This window comes from Zootoca vivipara, chromosome 5 (genome assembly GCF_963506605.1).
Source record: "Zootoca vivipara chromosome 5, rZooViv1.1, whole genome shotgun sequence".
Lineage (NCBI taxonomy): Eukaryota > Metazoa > Chordata > Lepidosauria > Squamata > Lacertidae > Zootoca > Zootoca vivipara.
The window spans coordinates 75,615,201-75,634,526 of NC_083280.1; the positions used below are offsets into that span (position 1 = coordinate 75,615,201).

Genomic DNA, 19,326 nt, shown 5'->3' on the forward strand with positions numbered 1-19,326 from the left:
CCATATAGTTTTCTGTGCCTGTACCCCACTTTCCACGTTGCTATAAACACACACTTTAGAAATTATTTGCCCATTTCAGGGCATAAAATCACATAATTGTGATGCAATAACTGAGTGCCACAGGAGTTTCAGCAACTTTCTCAAGGTCCATTCCTTCCCGAGTGAGAATAGAAAACAAGCCTAAATATAAGGTGTTTAAAATGTATTTTAAGAGGGAAGATGGAAGAAAAAAAGATTTTAGAAGAATCAATTTGTTTGGCACCAAATTAAGAGAAAGTTAATCATACAACAGTTCCAGTGAAATCAATCAGGCAATTTAGTGATATTTATCTTAAGTTAGAATGGATCGGGCCCTATGTGCAAAGATGGGAGGCAGAAATCCTGCTATATGTATTTGTGTATCTTACAACCTCTGCAAAATATATCTGTGTAGTGAACACGAAAGCTCATACCAAGAACAAACTTAGCTGGTCTGTAAGGTGCTACTGGACTCTCTCCCCCCACCCTCTCTCTATATCTATACTTCTTCTGGCATCATATAATGTTGAAAAAAAATCACATACAATTCAACTCTTATGGGTTTTGCTATCAGTTTTCTGTCAATAGGACTATAATGGTGGGTTTACCTTAAGACAGTATGGAGCCAGAGTCTTGCTCTTGACAAATGAGTATTAAGAGCTCAGAATGTCAGGTGATGTGCCCAAATGGGAGCCAATTGTTAAAATAAGAAAACCAGATCAGAGAACAGGGTAGATAAAATACTCGCCAGATAAGGATGATGCAATCCAGATCACTATGTGAAAAGAAACAATAAAAACTGCAGTTCCGGGTCTAGGGCTGAGAGCGAAAGAAAGAGAAGAGATTTATACCTAGAAGGAAAACATTTGGCTTCTTGGGACTAGACTTTTAAAACTTTTTTTTTCAACTCATTATGAATCATTTCCCAATTTTCCTTGCTACTCCACCACATGACAGAAAGTTCCGTGCATATCCTTGCATTTCCAACAATTACCTGACTCTGACTTACACATTTTTGCTAATTTACTTGGTATCATATACGTTTCCTTCAAAGCATAGCAAGCTGTAAATTTCAACCCTGTTTCCCACAGGTCCATTAATATATTGTGACCCACATCTCTTGCCCAACAAATTATTGCTGATTTCACCATTTCATCCTTTGTTTCCCATTCCAACAATAGTTTATACATCTTAGATATTGACTTATCCTTATTTTTTAACAATTCCTTCGTGAATTGTGAATTTTGATTAACAAAACCAAATTATCAGTTTAAATGTTCCAAACACATATGGGGTGCTGCAAAATGCAGGGTTTTCGCTACCAGTTTCAAGCAGACTGGCAGTGTTGGGTTTGGGGGGACCCCATCACCCCTGGGTTTGAGTGTCTGTTGCTCCCTTCGTGGGGTGCTACAAAACATGGGGGCCCTACAAATAACTACAAAATGATTACAAAACTTGGGCACCTGTTATAAGGGGATCCCTGATTTTGGGGTTTGTAGGTAATAAATGCTCACTTCCTAGGTGAAAGCTGCTTAAGAGGAAGGCTTAAAAGGCTTGAGGAAATAATTATTCCCTTCCTGGTTTAATGTCCTATGAAAAAGCAAAAGGCTTTGGAGGACGCAGAGTATGAGTGTAGGTAGGCAAAAGTGGAGTGGGTCATTACTTTAGAGTAGCCCTCTATTTAAAGGAGCCTTCTTTCTGAAGAGCTACCAAGCCTGGTTTAAAGATAAAGGTGGGCTTTGGGTCCCCATCAAGCATTGTTTGGACAGATTGAGAAGGAAGCACAAGGCGCTGCCTTCCTAAGGTGAAATATATTTCTATTTAAATGATAACGATTTATCTCTCTAAATTTGGGTCTGAACCTGAAAACTAACAGAAAAATTATAACGGTGTCCTTTTCGGGTGTGATGTATATAAGGCCACTATAAATTAGACAACTTTATGTTTTGCAGCTAGCTGGGGGAATTTCTCATCCCTCACAAAGCAAATGGTTATTGGATTGTACACCAACTTTTACTCACGAGTGGACCCATTGGAATTAATGGATTAGATTAACCATTGCCATTAATTTCAACGCATCTACTCTGTATCCCAGCTAACAGGTTGGACGGCCATCATCTGTGTCATGTAAGCACTAGCTAGTTGAGATTCCTGCCTTGCAGGGGGTTGGACTAGATGGCACTGGGGGTCCCTTTCAACTCTTATGATCCTATGGACTTTTGGATCAAGGCACCGGACAAACGCTACGGTCGCCGGTTTGAATTTGGGCGGGAAAAGCCGTTGTCGCGGGGAAGGGGGCGGGGTTTCCACCTTCGGAACGTTGGGATTGGGCCGAAGCACGAGCGGCGCGTGCACTCCCTGCCCAGTAACTGTGCAGCGCGAGACAAGTGATAGAAGAAGAGGCGGGGCGGGGGGGGGAGGAAGGGCGCAGGCCGACAAAGCGAAGCGGCGCTCGGCGGCGGCAACAACACGCGTGCGCACTGCATGCCGCATTACGTCAGCGTCAGCTGTCAGCCGCCGCCGCCTCAGCGGATGGGGCAGGAGGCCGGCTGCGAGTTCCGGGGCGTGTGCATGAAGGGAGGCGGGTTTCTCGGAGGACGCTGGCCGGCTGCGAGCGAGCGAGTGAGGGAGAGGGAGAGAGAGAGCGCGACCGAGGCTGCGACCGCTATCCCCCCTCCCAACACTGCCGGTACGCTGAGGGACGCCGGGCGAGGCCCACCCGCCACCTGCAAGGCGCTGCTCCTCCCTCCCCGCCTCGCCCTTGGGTGAGTGTCAGCCGCGGGTGTCTTGAGATGGAGAGTAAGGAGCCGGCTGAAAGGACGGGCGGGGGTCGAGGAGGAAGGAGCCGGGTCTCTGGTTGTGCCCCCCCTCCCTATGCCCTTTCCAACATCCTCTCTCGCATCGTAAGGTTGGTGGGGCAGAGAGGGGCCTCCCCGCTCGTGGGCTGAGTCAGCGGACAGCTGGTACCTTCGTCCCATCTCTCTCTCTCTCTCTCTCCCCCGAGCGGGGAGGGCTTCTGACCTCTCTTCTCTCCCCCCCCTCCCATCTGCGAATCTCGTGGTTCTTCGGTGGGCGCGATTGGCTGCACGGCCGTGTGACTAACTGCTGGAGTCGAAGATGCTGCATCACCGTCGTGACCACTAGCCAGCTCTCTATCTCCCCTTAAAGAAAAACCAGGCTTAGGAGATGCTCGTGTCGTGTCTTGGAGAGAGAGCGGGGAGGGCGGACTTAACTGCTGCGTCGGGGAACAGATTTGCTAACCCTCCGGTTGATGGAGGGAGGGAGAGAGATGCCTGGGCTCAAATCTGCTCGGAGAAACGCCCTGGCTCTGCCCGGGAAGCCTTGTCCCTGAGCTTTTTGGGGACCCCCTAGTTTATGCAGGGTGAGGGAAATTCAGTTTGTGCTTGCTCATGGTTGCCTCCAGCATGTGTTCCTGGATTCAGCCCAGGCCTTGAAAAGAGATGCTGGGGAGACCTGGCAGGAGTCGAGCACTCTTCCTAACTGCAGGACTTTCTCAATCTACCTTTGCTGGCTTGAGGCAGGAGGTGGCCTTGCAGCAGTGTTTTGTGCCCACTAGTGTTCCTGTAGGGGTGTCCTTTTTATGCTAGGGTGGGGGCAGTATTTGAGAAGTGTATGTACCGGTATATGTGTGTGTGACCGGGTAACACATCTTCCGGCTTTAAAGGCCGGATGACATCTCCATATTGCTTAAAAACAGACAAAGGCTGCTGCTTCTGTACCTGGGCTGGTAACTGAAGGAGTGCTACTGTGTTTATCATTCTTTCAAACATACAATGACTCATTATAAGCTTGTCCCGTCAGGGAAGGTAATATTGAGTGTCTTTCTTTGTTTTCTTATGTTTCAGACTTTGAAGCTCTCTGACCTTGGGCAAGTCATCACTTCTCCTACTGCTATTGTGAGGATAAAAGACACAATGTTTGTAAAGCACTTTGCAAATGGAAAGTGATGTTGAACTAATAATCAACAGTATTTTAATTTTCTCCAAATAGTTAGAAGATAAGTTCACCATTTAGTCCATTTGAGAGCATTTCTGAAACTTGAGGATAACAGCATTCATGGTTACTCTTTCACACACTCAAATTCTTTTCAATGGTTTTGTATGACTAGCTCCTTTTCCCTTGTCCTTCTCTGTTGTCTTGTCCCTTCTGCTTCCTGACAGCTGGTATAAGGAGAGGGGTCAGACAGGCATCAAACAATTCAATCCATTTGGGAGAGATGGAGGCTGAATTCAGCTGACATGGCAATTCATGGGTTGTTTTTACATCTGAACCCATGTTTGCTCACTGATTTTGTGTTTGGGGATATACAAACATTGTTTTAAACTGGTTTGCACTGGAAAGCTTGTCCCAGCTGTAGTTGCCATTAAATATGAGTTCACAGGGCAACAGCCTCTTGAGACTGAGCTACAGCCATAAATGTAGTTTGTTGATGATTTGTGGAGCTGGGAGTGAACTTATGAAGATAAGTGCTAAACAGTACTGTAAATGAAAACAAATAAGCAATTCTAAACCATGGTTTGCCAGTTTACATTTGAAAGCACAAACTGTGGTGTGGGTTATTAATTATTAGCAAAAATGTTATGCTTGGGTGTATGATAGGGTTGTAGAAGGCAATATGATTTTATCTCTTTTGCCGGTCTTAAAAGAGGAGAAACTTCTCTTTGGTAACCTGGTGAGCAGTCTCTCAGGTTTCTCACAGTGGATTGACATTCAGCTGTAATCTCTAAGGGCTCATCCATACAAAAGCTTCCTGCACTCCCATTTGGCGCTAGTACATAGTTGGAGTTGATTTCAACTTTCTGAAACTAGAGAGGGAGGATTTTGTCCATATATAGAGAGTGTCTCTCTGTGTGTAATTGTATCTCCTTGTTTGTCTTAAGTATGTATTTTAAAAATTATTGTTGGATAAGTAAATGATTAGAAATTGTACAAGACTAACAGCCTGTTCCTATGCAGAGTTAGGTACACCAAAGCCTATTGAAATTGGTTGGATGGGTCGGTGACTCATTCAGCATAGATTGGGTTATAGTTCTTTAAAGGGTTTCTGGTTCCTGAGATGAGAGTCTTGTCTCCCTGGGTGTGGTCTGTGCTGCCAGGTAATGATAAGCAGTAATGACAATCATTACACAATTGCTAAAAGCAATTGCAAATACTAAATTTAATTTATTTAATGTCATATTCAGAAGGTAACAGCATAGTTAGATTCTTACTATTCACAAACAGTAGTTTCCTTAAGTTACGTTATTAATAATACTGAGCTGGATTCAGCTAACCCCTGATCTGCTAGCAGGTCAGTGCAATGACTCCCACTAATGCAGCAGGACTCCCCCTCTGCTCCCCCAATTTACACTGGAGGTCTGGGAAAGCCCCCGAAACAGCATGCAGTGGGAGGAGAGGGGAAGTTGTTCAGTTGGGCAAATAGAAATGCTTGTGCTGACAGAACAATCTGCTTAACATTGTGTTGAATTCCATCCACTTTTTCTTAGTGGCAAATAGGGTAAGGTAAAGGGGCCCCCGACCATCAGGTCCAGTTGTGTCTGACTCTGGGGTTGCGGCGCTCATCTCGCTCTATAGGCCGAGGGAGCCAGCGTTTGTCCGCAGACAGCTTCCGGGTCATGTGACCAGCATGACAAAGCTGCTTCTAGTGAACCAGAGCAGCGCACGGAAATACTGTTTACCTTCCCGCCGGAGTGGTCCCTATTTATCTACTTGCACTTTGATGTGCTTTCGAACTGCTAGTTGGGCAAGAGCTGGGACCGAGCAATGGGAGCTCACCCCATTGCAGGGATTCGAACCACCGACCTTCTGATCAGCAAACCCTAGACTCTGCAGTTTAACCCACATCGCCACCTAGGTCCTAGTTTTTTCATTGTTGCCCATAAGAAATGCTGTTAATGTTGCTGAGTATAGGTTTTGAAATAGTGGTCTTCAAAACAATGTTAATCTTTAATATTTCTAGGAAAGTTAAGAAATATTTTAGAAGTGTTCAGATCCCTTCAGAAATCATTATGCTAAGAGGGCATACCTCTTGTATTAGTGATATGGAAGTCTTTATTTGGTCCCTAGAAATAAAGGTTGTAGTTGAGATTGTTGTGGCTTTTCTTCAGAGGATCAAACAGAAGAAGTTGCAGATGGAATCTGGGCTGCCCGTTAGCCTCTTTTAAGGCTAGTATCATTACTATCTTTCTAATGATTTGCAGTGTCATCTGGTTCCTTGCAGTTCTTGGCAAGTTTCTTCATGAGATGAGCATTCACATTTCTCAGAATGTAGTACATTAATAACATTTGTATTTCTAGGCTGTAAAATTCTAATAGCAATAGTAACCAAAAAAATGAACGAAAGAAATGAAATTTAAAAAGAAAAAAGGGTTGTGTCACAAAGCAGCCTTTCTCAACCTTGGCTCCCCAGATGTTGTTTGACCACTGGTATTGCTAGCTACGGATGATAGGAAATGTATTCCAACAACATCTGGAGACCCAAGGTTGAGAAAGGTTGCAACCCAAATATTCATGAGGAACTCAGTTCCCTTTCTCTCATCACATTTTTTCAGGACAAGACAGCAACTGTTTGTTGTCTTTGAGCATTCCTTATGGAGTGGAGGTTAGCTGTGCCAATGCAATATGTTCCCTATTGCCCACAATCCAGGTTTAGTTTCTTTGTGCTCAGTTCTGCTTCTGTGAATATGTTCAGGCAGCATTAGGAAAGCCATGTGTGTACAACTCTTGACAAGGTATTTTTGGGAGATGGGCAAAAGGTTCTTCACTATAAGTGTAAGGAATCTCTATGGATGGTGAGATCCTCCTCTCCCTTGCTAGCTGGCCACAGTAGATATCTGTATAGTTGATATCTACTGCAGAAATGTATCTGAGTATATATTTTATCTAAGTACCATTAGCAAAGGGTGCTGCTGATCTGATATTGAAGAGAAAATGAATGCAAATCAAGAAATACCAGGTGCTGTAAGAAATAATTTTGTCAATGGTAATGAGTTCTGCATTGCTTCAAATGATTCCTAATTGGCAGGGTGGATTTGATTTAAATCAAACTGATTTAAATCACGATTTAAATCACTAGTCAGTAAGGCTTGATTTAAATCATAGTTGATTTAAATCATAAAGACTAATTCTTGCTGGTATAACTTTATTATGCAAGTAGATGAATATTTTTAGAATAACAACTTTTCATATTAGTTTTTTTATCCCCAGTTTAATAGGTTAATCATTCATATTTGGACAACTTTACTGTTGTACTTAGGAAGGAGAAAAATAATCATTACCTTAATAATAACAATTTAAATAGATTTATTCAACTGAAACAATAACATTTCAGCAAATGTTATTTGCTTAAACAAACATCCATGTTTGTTAACTAATTTGGCTAAACAAAAACAAAATATATATATTTTAAGAAACTTAGACTGTCAGCCCAGCCTACACATGAAAAACTTAAATACTGTCCACTCCAAACAATCAGAAAAATATTGTTTCTATTCTATTCACTGAACTTCTTGAAACTTAGCACTGAAGGGGTTGCTTCTGTATTCATAGGTTTGTAGAACAATAGGATTAAGGTCTTTTTCTCAACTCTGTTCATGTTATAACATTTTTGCTGTGAAGAAGAGGCATGTGATCTCTGTTGAGTCAAATTCAGTTTTGAGAACTGCAAAAGTAAACCAAGCACCTGTGATAATATCTTGTAGGCAGAGAAACTGCCCAATAATCTTACAAAAACCTCTGGAAGAGGTGAATGGATTAATGGAATTTATTTACCCCAAAAATTAAACATATACAACCTTATACTACATAATTAAAAAAACTAATCTTTATTTCATGATGGAATAACCTTTGGGTGGTAATATGTTTTCCTCAAAAAGCATTTTATTTAAAAAAATCCAATTTAAATCAAAAAAATCGATTTAAATCAAAAAAATCCGATTTAAATAAAAAAATCTGTTTTTTTTATTTTTTTAAAAAAATGATTGATTTTTATCCACCCTGCTAATTGGGCAGAATTAAGGCCCATTTGGTCTAAAGCAGTGTCAAATGTAGCACAAGACAGTCCTTGTAACCAAATCTTACAATATTGCCTAGGTGTGTCAATGAGCAACATAAGTGAGAAGATGGAGACAACGTGTAATTATTTTACAAGCTGTCCTACAACACCTTAAAAGCTTTTTTAAAAACCCTGTTGACATAATACATTTGTAACAAAAGTGAATGAGAAGTAACTGATTCTGTCTGGAAGCTAAGCTGCTTGATGGTTAGTGACTGAGTGTCTCAGTTTTCTGAACATAATATGATAAGCCTGTTCAGGGTTCCCTTTGGAAAAATGCTAATATAAAACATTACAAACTATTGGGTTCTTGGCTGTTGTTCTGGTGAACCCTTCATATATATTTAAGTGCTTATGTATCTTCCAAATTTGAAATATTAAATATTAAAATACAAGGCTGCCTTCAAAGGACATAGGAGAAACAATTTTGGGAAGAGGATGTTTCAAGTTAGGGTGCCACCGTGAAAAGTGCCCTGTTGTATGTCCTGAGCTATGAGTTTTAGTGGGGGCCACAAGCAGAACCCCCTGCTTTTTGTTGACTGAGTTGTCTTGTATCAAGGAGGTGTTCCAGCAGATATCTAGACTCCAAGTCATTAAGGCCCAGCAGCCCACAGGCAGCTATTACAATGGTTTTAAGAGCATTGTTCTATGCTCCCATCTTACTTTCCCAGTTAATAACCAGGCAGCAGCATTCTATACTTGCTGCAGCTTCTGGACCATTTTCATGGTCAACACCACTTAGAGTTGCAGTAATCAAAATATGAGGTCACCAGAGTATATGGTATTCATGGCAAACCATCAGTTCAGGAACAGCTTTAGCTGGTGAGCCACATCTGGAAATAGGTACTCCAAGACCCCCTGAGCCTCCATTGACAACATGGGGTTAAGGTGTGCCCCAAAGCTACATACATGCCACTGCAAGAGGAGTACTACCTCATCCAGAACAAGCTGTTTCACCAATTCTTGGAAATGAACTGCCTGTCCACACTACCACGATCTTATCAGCATTCAGTCTATATTAGGCAAACAAACAATGTACAAAACCTAAGGGCTACTCTGCTCTTGTGAATGCCAGTGAAAGTTATAAAATCACTTTCTCACAGGCTTATTGGTAGTTCCTGGATAATGGTGGGGGACGATTCTTAACGTCTATAAACATAGAGCATGATCCAGCTAAAGTTAAATGGATTTATGCCTACTGCTGGAGGATTTCAGCAGTTGCCTGACTCTCCCATTCAAATTAATAGTACCTAAAGATGCTAAATGTTGGTCAGATTGTTTTATCCAAAATGTTTAGTAGACATAGTTGGTTCAGTTGTTCAAAAGCACATCAAAGTGCAAGTAGATAAATAGGGACCGCTCCGGCAGGAAGGTAAACGGCATTTCCGTGCGCTGCTCTGGTTCGCCAGAAGCAGCTTTGTCATGCTGGCCACATGACCCGGAAGCTGTCTGCGGACAAATGCTGGCTCCCTCGGCCTATAGAGTGAGATGAGCGCTGCAACCCCAGAGTCTGATACAACTGGACCTGATGGTCAGGGGTCGCTTTACCTTTACCTTTTAAAGATGCTAAATGTTGGTCTGATTGTTTTATCCAAAATGTTTAGTAGACATAGTTGGTGCAGTTGTATTCAATAAACCTAACCTTGTATTGAATTTGGTCAGTGAAGATGCTGGTTAATCCATATTTTTTAATAATTCCAATCTTACACTGCTATATTCAGTATAAATTTATAAAGATTCCCTGCCTGGTCAACTGTTGTTCTTCATCACAGATGTTGACTGTTTTTGTTGATCATAGATGGCACACTGAGATTACCAGGCAAGTGGATGTTTACATGTGTCAAATTATACGTGCTAGGATTCAGTAGTCCATTAAAAAAAAGTAAGTGCTCTCTCTCTGTTGCATTCCAGCAAAGACTAATTGGGTTTAGCTAATGCTGGAACACTTTTCCCCATCTCATAATTAAACTTACCGTGCACGTGTCAACAGCAAACAATATTGTAGTTATTGTACCTGGCTTGATTACAGAATGCTGCAAATATTCTTTAGTTTTTCTTTGTGTTTCTCCTTTGCAAAGGATTGTGGAATAGCCAGTAGACTTGTTTCCCATGTTCCCATTGTAAAATATGTATCAGTAACACATTACACACTGGTCTCAGAACTACATTATGCCTCATAACACAAAAATAATGATTCACTTTTTTTAAAAAAAATATCTTCCCCTCTCTATGTTCAAGTCTGTTATCAGAGCGCTTTAACAATGCAAGCACTACCAACCAAATAAGCACAATAGTGAGTAGTGAAGGATAGGAGTGTTAAAGCTTCACTTAATAATTGTTTGTTTCTTTGTATCAAATTAAAAACAAACAGGCATAAACTTAGCCAGATTATATTTGTATGGGATCAACTTCCCAGGCAATCATAATAGTGATTTTTAATTTAGATGGTTAATTTTGGTCAACAGCATGCTTGGAATTATTTATACACCTGGTGGCTAAAGTTGAGTAAACATTCCATTCTGATAAGTTTATGACCTATCTCCCGGTGCTGCTCTGGTATGGTGACTGCATCTTTCCTTCCCAAATTATACTTGAGGTGCACCCAGCATAGGTAACTGACTGTAGCAGGATGGAGAAAGAGTTACTGTCTTGCTGACTGGAGGAGGAGATGAATGAATCTTGTCTATATCAGTTTTTACAGTGCTACATTGAAAATATGGCTTTTTCATGTGACCTACATTTCTCATGAAGGAATGTAGGTCATAACTAGCTGGAAACTACGGTAGAGTACATACATTGGTTGGAGATTGATTTAACTATTCAGTTGTTACTGTAAGCTATTTGTAAACCATAGCCTTCTTTAATATTTATATTTTTAATGTATAATGGAATGCATAAAGCAATGCATCAAGGTTATTTGATACCTATTATCTGCTTTTGCTATAAATGTTTTCCTGTAGCAGTTGATTTTTATACAGTTGCTATAAGAGCTTATGGTCAAAGCTGATAAGGATTTATAGAGCTTTGGGTGACCCATTTCTATTTCAAAAATTACTAATCTAAGTGAAATGAAGTCAAAGGTAGCAAGTTACCACTATAAGGAGTTTTACTTATTAGATATGAAAGATATAATTTAGCTGTTTCAGATGTAAAAAATGCTGGCAATGCCTCAAGCATGAAGCAGCCCAAGCTACTTGCTAGGGCAGTTTTATTTTATTATACTTGATGTATGTGTAGTTTTGATACACCCCGCAGTAATTATGTTACGGTTCATAGTATGCCCTGAACTCTTGTGTACACAAATAAAAAAATGTAGAATTCAAAGTCCAAAAAATGAAATTTTATGCATGCATGTTAACATGATTGAAATGCTTAAGAGTAAAATGCTTCCATTTTGTTGTCTCCTTAGTTTTGCAGTTACAAACAGTAGTTAAAAACTTATCAGGTATGGTACCCAAGCTTCTCATGACATGCTCACTGAACACCAATAGTATTTTACCCATTTGCGTACAAAAAAAAACATTAAACCTTAAAAAGATTCCCTAAACAGGGCTGCCTTCAGATGTCTCCTGAAGGTTATTACCCATCTCCTTGACATCTGATGGGAGGCCATTCCACAGGGTGGGTGACACTACCGATAAGGCCCTCCACAGTTTCAAGCCATTTTCAATATATGGAATTAATACTTTACAAGAATATTGGTAGATTAGATCAGTGTTGCCACCTCATACATCATGTTCTGGGCTTGTATTCATAGGAATTCCTTTATTCTTTTTCAAATGGAACAGCTGATCCTGTGCAATGTTTGGCTTCCTTTTAATGAAAGTGTTTCTATCTTTCCGCCTGTGCTCTCAACAGCTTAGATATTGTGTGGATAAATTGTAACTGTTGCTGTGGTGTTCTTGGAAATACAAAATATAATCTTGAGATAACAGCTACCGTACATGCATCAGTGTGGACTCTTGAGCTTACTTGGTGACAGCACTTGATATTAACATGACATTTGGAAATATTCCTTGGTCAATGATTTGTATTGGCAGCAGCCCACAGAATGGCTTCTGAAGAAGTTGGATATATGATGCATTTTGATGAAACCTCCCATGTTTACTTCAGATTTATCTCCAGATCATTACCCTTTCCCAACATTATTATAATCATGAACTAGTTCCTACATCTGTCTTCTCCCCTTTTCTAGCATAACTGTGGTAAAATTGCATTTGGCAGATTTACTTGGGTCTCTTTCTGAAATACTTGTTCTTGTGTAAGCACATTTTATTCATTGTAAATGTATTTGAGTTGTTTCAGTAAACAGATAGTTGCTCCTTTAAGGATGTCAGATCAGATTTATATAATATATGGTGTACAGTCTATAATCAAGGTTGTGCAGTTAACATTTTCATCTTTTTCTCTTCTCTTTCTAGAGTCGAGTAATGTTAAAGGACAATATCTCATGGAAGGACTATAGCTAATGGAAGAGAAAAGTCATATCAGGACATCATTGGTTTCCAGGTTACCAAAGTATGGAACAAAACCTGCTGGAAATATGCTACAGACCATCCCAAATGGGACAGCTGTTAATTTATCAGGGAATACTCGGAGCGTTGACAAAAAAATTGGCAAGCACAATGGCACTATTCGTATGTCTTCCTTCTCTTTTAACTGGCGAAAATCAAATAAATACCAACTGGGCGATCAGGTCAGCAGTGAATCTGACTCTAGTCATAATTCGAATGAAAGGCTGACAGATTCTGGAAAGTGCCCTCAGTCTGAAGGAGCAGTTGGTAAAGAAGTGCTCAGGGTGGGTTCAAGCAACACCTTCTCAAAACTAGCTAAGCAAAACAGCATGTTTGTGTCACCTACCGAAGAATTAAACCAAAAGGCTTTGCCTGGGCTGTCTAGTTCTGCTAAGTACACTAAAAGTTCCTTGTTAGGCAGAACTTCATTTTCTGGTCTTCATGCTCCAAAATCACACTTGAATGGAATTTGTGGGAACCGTTCAACTATAGGCTTGCAGAGGAATAGAGGTAATTCTACTGCCACCAGGAGCAGCTCAGGGGAGAGTCTGGCAAAATTGACCGACAATGATAAATCATCTTGTGAAAAAATGGTTAGGTCACAAAGCTTTTCACATTCCATTCAAAGCTCTATCTTGCCCCCTGCAACCCTAACCAGGTCACACTCTTTTAACAGAGCTGTGGATCTTACAAGGCCTTATCAAAACCAACACTTAACTATTAGAACATCTCAGAGGTCAAATCTATTGTCAAGAAGTGCACGGCAGTTGGATATGCCCAATGGCAATGAACCATTAAGATATGGGTTTTCTAGATCATATGCTGCTTTAGCTCCCCCTGGTTTGAAAAAACAACCACTATCCAATGGCTCTGGGGATGCACCTTCTCTCAGATTTAGAACAGCCCGTCCATCTTTATTGAAGCCTAGCAACCAACATTTGGGAAGAAAGATCCCTGTGGATGGCAGCACAAGTAAAGATACCGAAAACTGCACCGAGGACTTGATTTCAACAATTAACAGTGGAGGAGTTGATGCAAAAAGAATGCAAAACAGTGAAAGAACTGAAGATGGAGAAACTGTACAAAATAATGCAGATAAAATTATTAGCATGGATGGCGATGTTGATGAAATATCTATATCTTCCTTGTCCTCTTCTGAGAAAAATGATCTGAGCGAAGACTTTAGTGATGACTTCATAGATCTAGAAGATCCCAACCGACCAATAACAATTCAAGAAGAAGTAGTTTCTGTTCAAGAGCTGGAGCATGGCAATGGAATACCGCTAGATCAGATTTTGTCTCTTAAGAAAAGTGAAAGATCCAACTGTAATTCTGATGAATGGCTGAATATACGTGTGTCTGGTAAATATATGTTATGTTTTTTCTTTGAAAATGGGAACCTAAGCTCTTACAGTATTGCCACTACTATTTTGTCACCTAATAGTGTGCATTAAAATTTTTGGTTAGATTATAAATAACAAATATGTGAAGAAGTCTACCAATAGGTTTTGTTGATTGTTCAAAATTTTATTAGCTTTTTTATGTGTGTTTAAAGAGTAGGATACATGCGCAGCCAGTTTTAGAGGAAAAAACAAGTTATTTCCTGGACTTAGATGCTCTGGAGGATGTTTTCCCCAATGTGTTTTGTCCACAAACACATTATTAACTAGTTCTATATACAGTGGCACTAAGAAACTTGGCTCTATTACAAAACTATTTTTAATTGTCCTAATGGTCCCACCAAGAAGCTAATTACTACGTCTCCTCAAACAAGGTAACTATGAAGCTGTTCTACCATTGATTGCTGTTCATCTTCCTGGATTCTTAGTGCCATCATGCTAGTGGACAGTGTGCAGATGCAAATTCTGTGCTAAAATAATGTGCCTGATCTAGCCAAATTTGAGCATAGTTTAAGTCCTCTTTAATTTGATGGAAGAGTTAAAAGCAAATGCCTAACTTGTAGCTACTGAAGTCTATGGAGTTTATTAGAAAGCTTTAAACTGCGACATATAAGAAGCAGTTTAGGTGTGACAGTCCTAACATTTGTGGCAGAAGAAATTATGGCAAGCTATCATTGTTATTATTTATTTATTTTATTTTATTTTATTTATATACCACCCTTTATCAGTTATGTCTATTCTGGAAGGGCTAATTTTAGAAAGTTAAAGTCTTGCCTCATGTTCTCTTAGCCATGTTTAGCACCAAAAGAAAAATAGTTTATACTATAAAACAGGGGTGGCCAACTCCCAAGAGACTGCGATCTACTCACAGAGTTGAAAGCTGGCAGTGATCTACCCCCTTTTTGGGTGCGTTGTTAAGCTTTTTTTAGGGAGGAGGAAAGCCCCATTTTTTAGGAGGGCAAAGTTCTTGAGCTTTTTTGAGGGAAGCCAAAGTTGTTGAGCTTCTTTGGGATGAGCAGTGATCTACCAGTGATCTGGTACTTACTCAGTGATCTACTGGTACTCAATGATCCAGTGATCTACTGGTAGATCATGATCTACCTGTTGGACATGTCTGCTATAAAACACTGTCAAACTATGGGTTGAGCTGTGATCCTAAGCATGTACACATGGAAGTAAATTAATATCAGTAGGTTTTGGTATGTTTGCTTTATAAATTGAACAATTTCTTAGAAAGTGTTGACAGAGGGAATACTTGTAGTTGTGATCAGAATATATAAGAGGTCATCTGTATCTTTATTCCAACAACAGCAAGAGTCCTGTTTCTTCTCCTTGGTTGCGTCTGAAATTGGAAAAGGGGAAACAATTGGCTTCTGCTTACTCCAGTGGAACATATAAAATGTTTGCAACATGAGGTTCCATCTAGTTTGGGAGGAGGTTCTGAACAACAGTACAGTATTTGCTAATCTGCCAATTCTTACTGGAACTCATGAATAGGTCCACTTTCTCAGCATCCAATGTTAATATTGTGTTTTAATTGTTGTAACCCATCCAGAAATATTGGGATGAAGGTTAATAAAAATAAAAATAGTAATTATGAATATCAACAGGAAAGAACTATGTAGCTTAGCTAAGTTACAAAGTATTGTGAGCTTGCCATTCTTGAATATGTTTGTAACGTTGCTGGCTGACCTGCTTTACAAAACTCTTAAACTATTTGCATTAGAATATTTACTGTACTAGAAATATTACAGAGAGAGAAACTGAGGCGACTCTTGATAACTGCATGTAGGTAATGCAGCATGTAAATTGTAAATCTTGAGAGTTTGTGTATAGTGTTAGCTTCTTGCTTTTGCTTTTATTTAAATAGTAGATGACAAGAGTGAAAGTGCAAAACATCCTGCTGGGAGCAATGTGATTTCCTCTGACATGGACTACAGAGCTGGCTCTTCCTTTGAGCTTTCTCCATCTGATAGCTCTGATGGAACCTATATGTGGGATGAAGAAGGGTTGGAGCCCATTGGAAGTGTCCATCCATGTGGAAGTTATGATTCTTCAGAAATGAATAGTATAGTAAGTATAACTTGTTTATTATTATTGGGATAGTATTCAAAAGCAGTTAACTTTCTGCAAGGCTCACAAATAGCCTAGTTCACCTGCAACCTTAAATTATAGTCTTAAAACAAGAGTGCTTTAATGAAGATGAATGCTTTGCTGCTCCCCTGTTCCTAGTTTGACATTACGCGCAACCTGAGCTTGTGCTGATTTGACAGACCTTGGTTTCTGCTCTTAGTTTGGGTTTGCACATGACGAACCAAGCTTTGGCTTGTTTAGTCTCCCAGTGACACAGGAGGTAAAATGCTTGTGTATATTTAACTAAATAAACTAAATAAACAGTTTTTATTTAAGTTAAACAGAGTTTAACAGAGTTTAAGTTAAACAGAGTTTAACAGAGTTTAACTTAAAGGGAGTATGGCTTCCTTTGTAAATAGGCAACACACTTCTGGTCTCAGGGCAGCTAACACTGAATATAATAAATATATTGCAATATTTTGTATTATGCTCAAACGCCAAGATTTCTGATATCACATTTATTACAATTCCAATATCATAATTATATTTGAGGACTGTGAAATTTTTTCTTTTTTTGCTGACTATCTGCTTTAAATCATGAAATGATGTATAAACAAGTTCTTGCTTGCAATTTGATACAGTAAACCTGCAACGGGTACTCTTAACAAAGGTGCATTCAGCTTTATGGGTGTGACACTTTTTTTTAAGGGGGGGGTTGGGGTTCTTGGGGAAATGACTTGGGTAATCCCACCCTCCATTGAACCCAATGTTTTAACTACATGTAATTTTGGCTTTAGGCACAACCCCTAGAATGTAACCCCCATGTAAATTGCAGCCTTACCTTGCTGAAATTCAGTTTTTAAAGTCATAACCAATAGAACAGTAGCATGTTAATTTAAAATCTGGAATTGTAGACTGGAAATAGTTGGAATCAGAGCTGCAGGTTTTCATTATTATTACTTTTTATCTGTACCCCATCTTTTTCCCTGGGAGGCGTCACGGTAGTTTAGTCACCTGAAGTATGTATTCATAAATGTAGCAAAGTAATATATGATGCAGAGGATATTTTATATCTTCGTGAATGATTGTCTGCATTTATCAAACTCTTCAACTAGTGGTCCTCACTTACATGAAAATGAAACAGAAATAAAAGCTTTTGGTCAGAACAGGTACTGTAGAATTATTTCCATTAAGAAACACTTCCCGCAGTAGCAGTTGCTTCTGTTATTGGGATAGATAGAATGTGGTATTGGGTTTAGAATTTAGGAAGAATATTTTTTTAAAATAAACTTCTCAAACTTCTAGCCCTTATTGCTGCAAGGATATGCTGAAATGTTTGTGGGCAATGCCAGCTGATATTTCAGAAACTGAAGAAATGGCTAAAATTTCCCATGCCTGGAGGTGGGCTTCATTGTTTGGAGAGCAGAATGGTTTTACATAATCCAGAAAATGTGCTTTTGTTCAGTTTGTATAACTTACATAGGGTGCTGATTTTGGATTGTCTAGGTTGAGAATTGTAATTTAGTGTAAAAGTAAATGCAACTCTGAATAGCTCTTCTAAAGCGGGGTTCTGAGATCCTACTGTGAAAAATTGCACAACTTCCAATTGCTTCCTGCATTCTGTGGTTACAGCTGCTGCAGAAAGCACTGTGCTTGTGTCCTCTTACCACAGAAGAGCTTCTAGCTGCAATTGAATGATCTGCTTGAAGTTGCAGATGGGCTGTGTTGTAGCTGCCTTTGGCTAATCATCAAAGAAAATATTTAAAACAAAACTGGCAATGATGATACTGGTGAAAAGTAAAAAAATATCTTTCAACTTTAATATAATTCATTTCACTTAGCCACATTGTTAAACTCTGATTTAGATTACTTATACAGTAAAGACTGCTAGATGTGTTGCCTGTATAAATTATTTTGATTTTTTTCAGAAGGACAAATTCTGGATAAATATCTTTCAGATATAATGATGTAGGGAAAAAATGTTCTGTACTTGAAGACAGACAAAAAGAAATTAATTTTCTTTATAAATCCCCCTGTCCTTCTTTTAGCAGTGCTTTCACTGCCTCCCAGTCTGTTTTGCTGCTGCTGCTGCTTTACTTAAAAGAAATCTGAAATCACCTTTATATTTTTAGCACAATAAATATATGTGTAACCTGCTCTGAACTCCGAAGATCAGGCAAGAGAGAAATTCAGATAAATGTAGCTTCAAGATTTGTTTGATAGTCATTATGCCTAAAATATATTTCATTTTGAAAGTATATATTGAAATTCTCGAGTCTAGCAAGATTAGTTTGGTTTCCCAGGCAACTGGATGTCTTTATTTGGCTAACCACAACTCCATTTCTGTAAGGCTGTGTAAAATTCCTAGAGCTCTTGTTCAGTTGAAACTCCCTTTTGTAGAGATCAAAGAGAATAAATTTATTGCTTAAGTATTTATCTCCTTCGAGAACGTATCTTTCTTTTTGTGAAACCTATAGATTTTTGTAGTAAAACCACAATCACTGACTCTTGTTCATAAATATTTGTAATCAAAATGTGTTAAGCTGTATGCAAAAATGCAGGCATTTAATCCTAGATTTGGAACGGATCATGGAGTTCATTTAATCCAACCTCTTGCCCTGTGGCAGGATCTTCAATGCAGCTATTGCACCCCTGATAGACGGTTGTCCAGCCTTTGCTTAAATATCTTCATTAAAGTAGAGCCCACCCCCTCCTGAGGTAGGCTCTTACATTGTCGAACAGCTCTTACTGTTAGGAAGTTTCTCTAATGGTCCTGTTTACACTCTGGTGCTGCTTGCCAGCTCCCCAAAGGCAACAGGTTGGCCACTAGGAGAACAAGATGCTGGACTAGATGGGCCTTTGGCCTGATCAAGCAAGGCTCTTTTTACATTTTTTAGCTAAAACTTGGTTTCCATTTCCATTCCAGTTCTAGTCTTGTCCTAGAGAGTAACAGAGAGGTGGCCTGCTCTACCTTCTGAATGACAATATCACCATCCTGTTTCTCGCCAGCTACACGTATCCAGCTGTTCCTCATGTGATTTAGTTTCTAGATTCTTCACCATCCTGGTCACCTTCCTCTGGACATGCTGCAGATTGTCAATGTCCTCCTTAAAAGGCAGTGTCCAGAGCTGAGCATAGTACTTCAGATCTGGTCTGCTTAGCAGAGAATAGTGTGTGTTTCTGTCAATGCTGCCAGAGATTGCATTTGTTATTTTACCAACCTCTTAGAACTGCTAGTTCAGCTTTA

The 19,326-nt window shown here is 39.6% G+C and overlaps 1 protein-coding gene across 7 annotated transcripts in view; it reads left to right on the plus strand.

The window, feature by feature from the left end:
* Positions 1–2,577: 2,577 nt before the first annotated feature.
* CCSER2 (coiled-coil serine rich protein 2) overlaps positions 2,578–19,326 on the plus strand; it is a 61,439-nt gene continuing 44,690 nt past the window's right edge. For 2 of the 7 annotated variants that reach the window (XM_035137664.2, XM_035137671.2), the window contains exons 1-3: positions 2,579–2,783; positions 12,514–13,968; positions 15,877–16,079. In XM_035137664.2, coding sequence (XP_034993555.2) covers positions 12,561–13,968; positions 15,877–16,079 — 1,611 coding nt within the window. In that variant the 5' untranslated portion in view covers positions 2,579–2,783; positions 12,514–12,560. Of the gene's footprint in view, positions 2,784–2,853; positions 3,936–12,513; positions 13,969–15,876; positions 16,080–19,326 lie in introns of those variants that run through there. The other 5 variants (XM_035137668.2, XM_035137672.2, XM_035137670.2 and 2 more) reach the window with 5 other exon arrangements.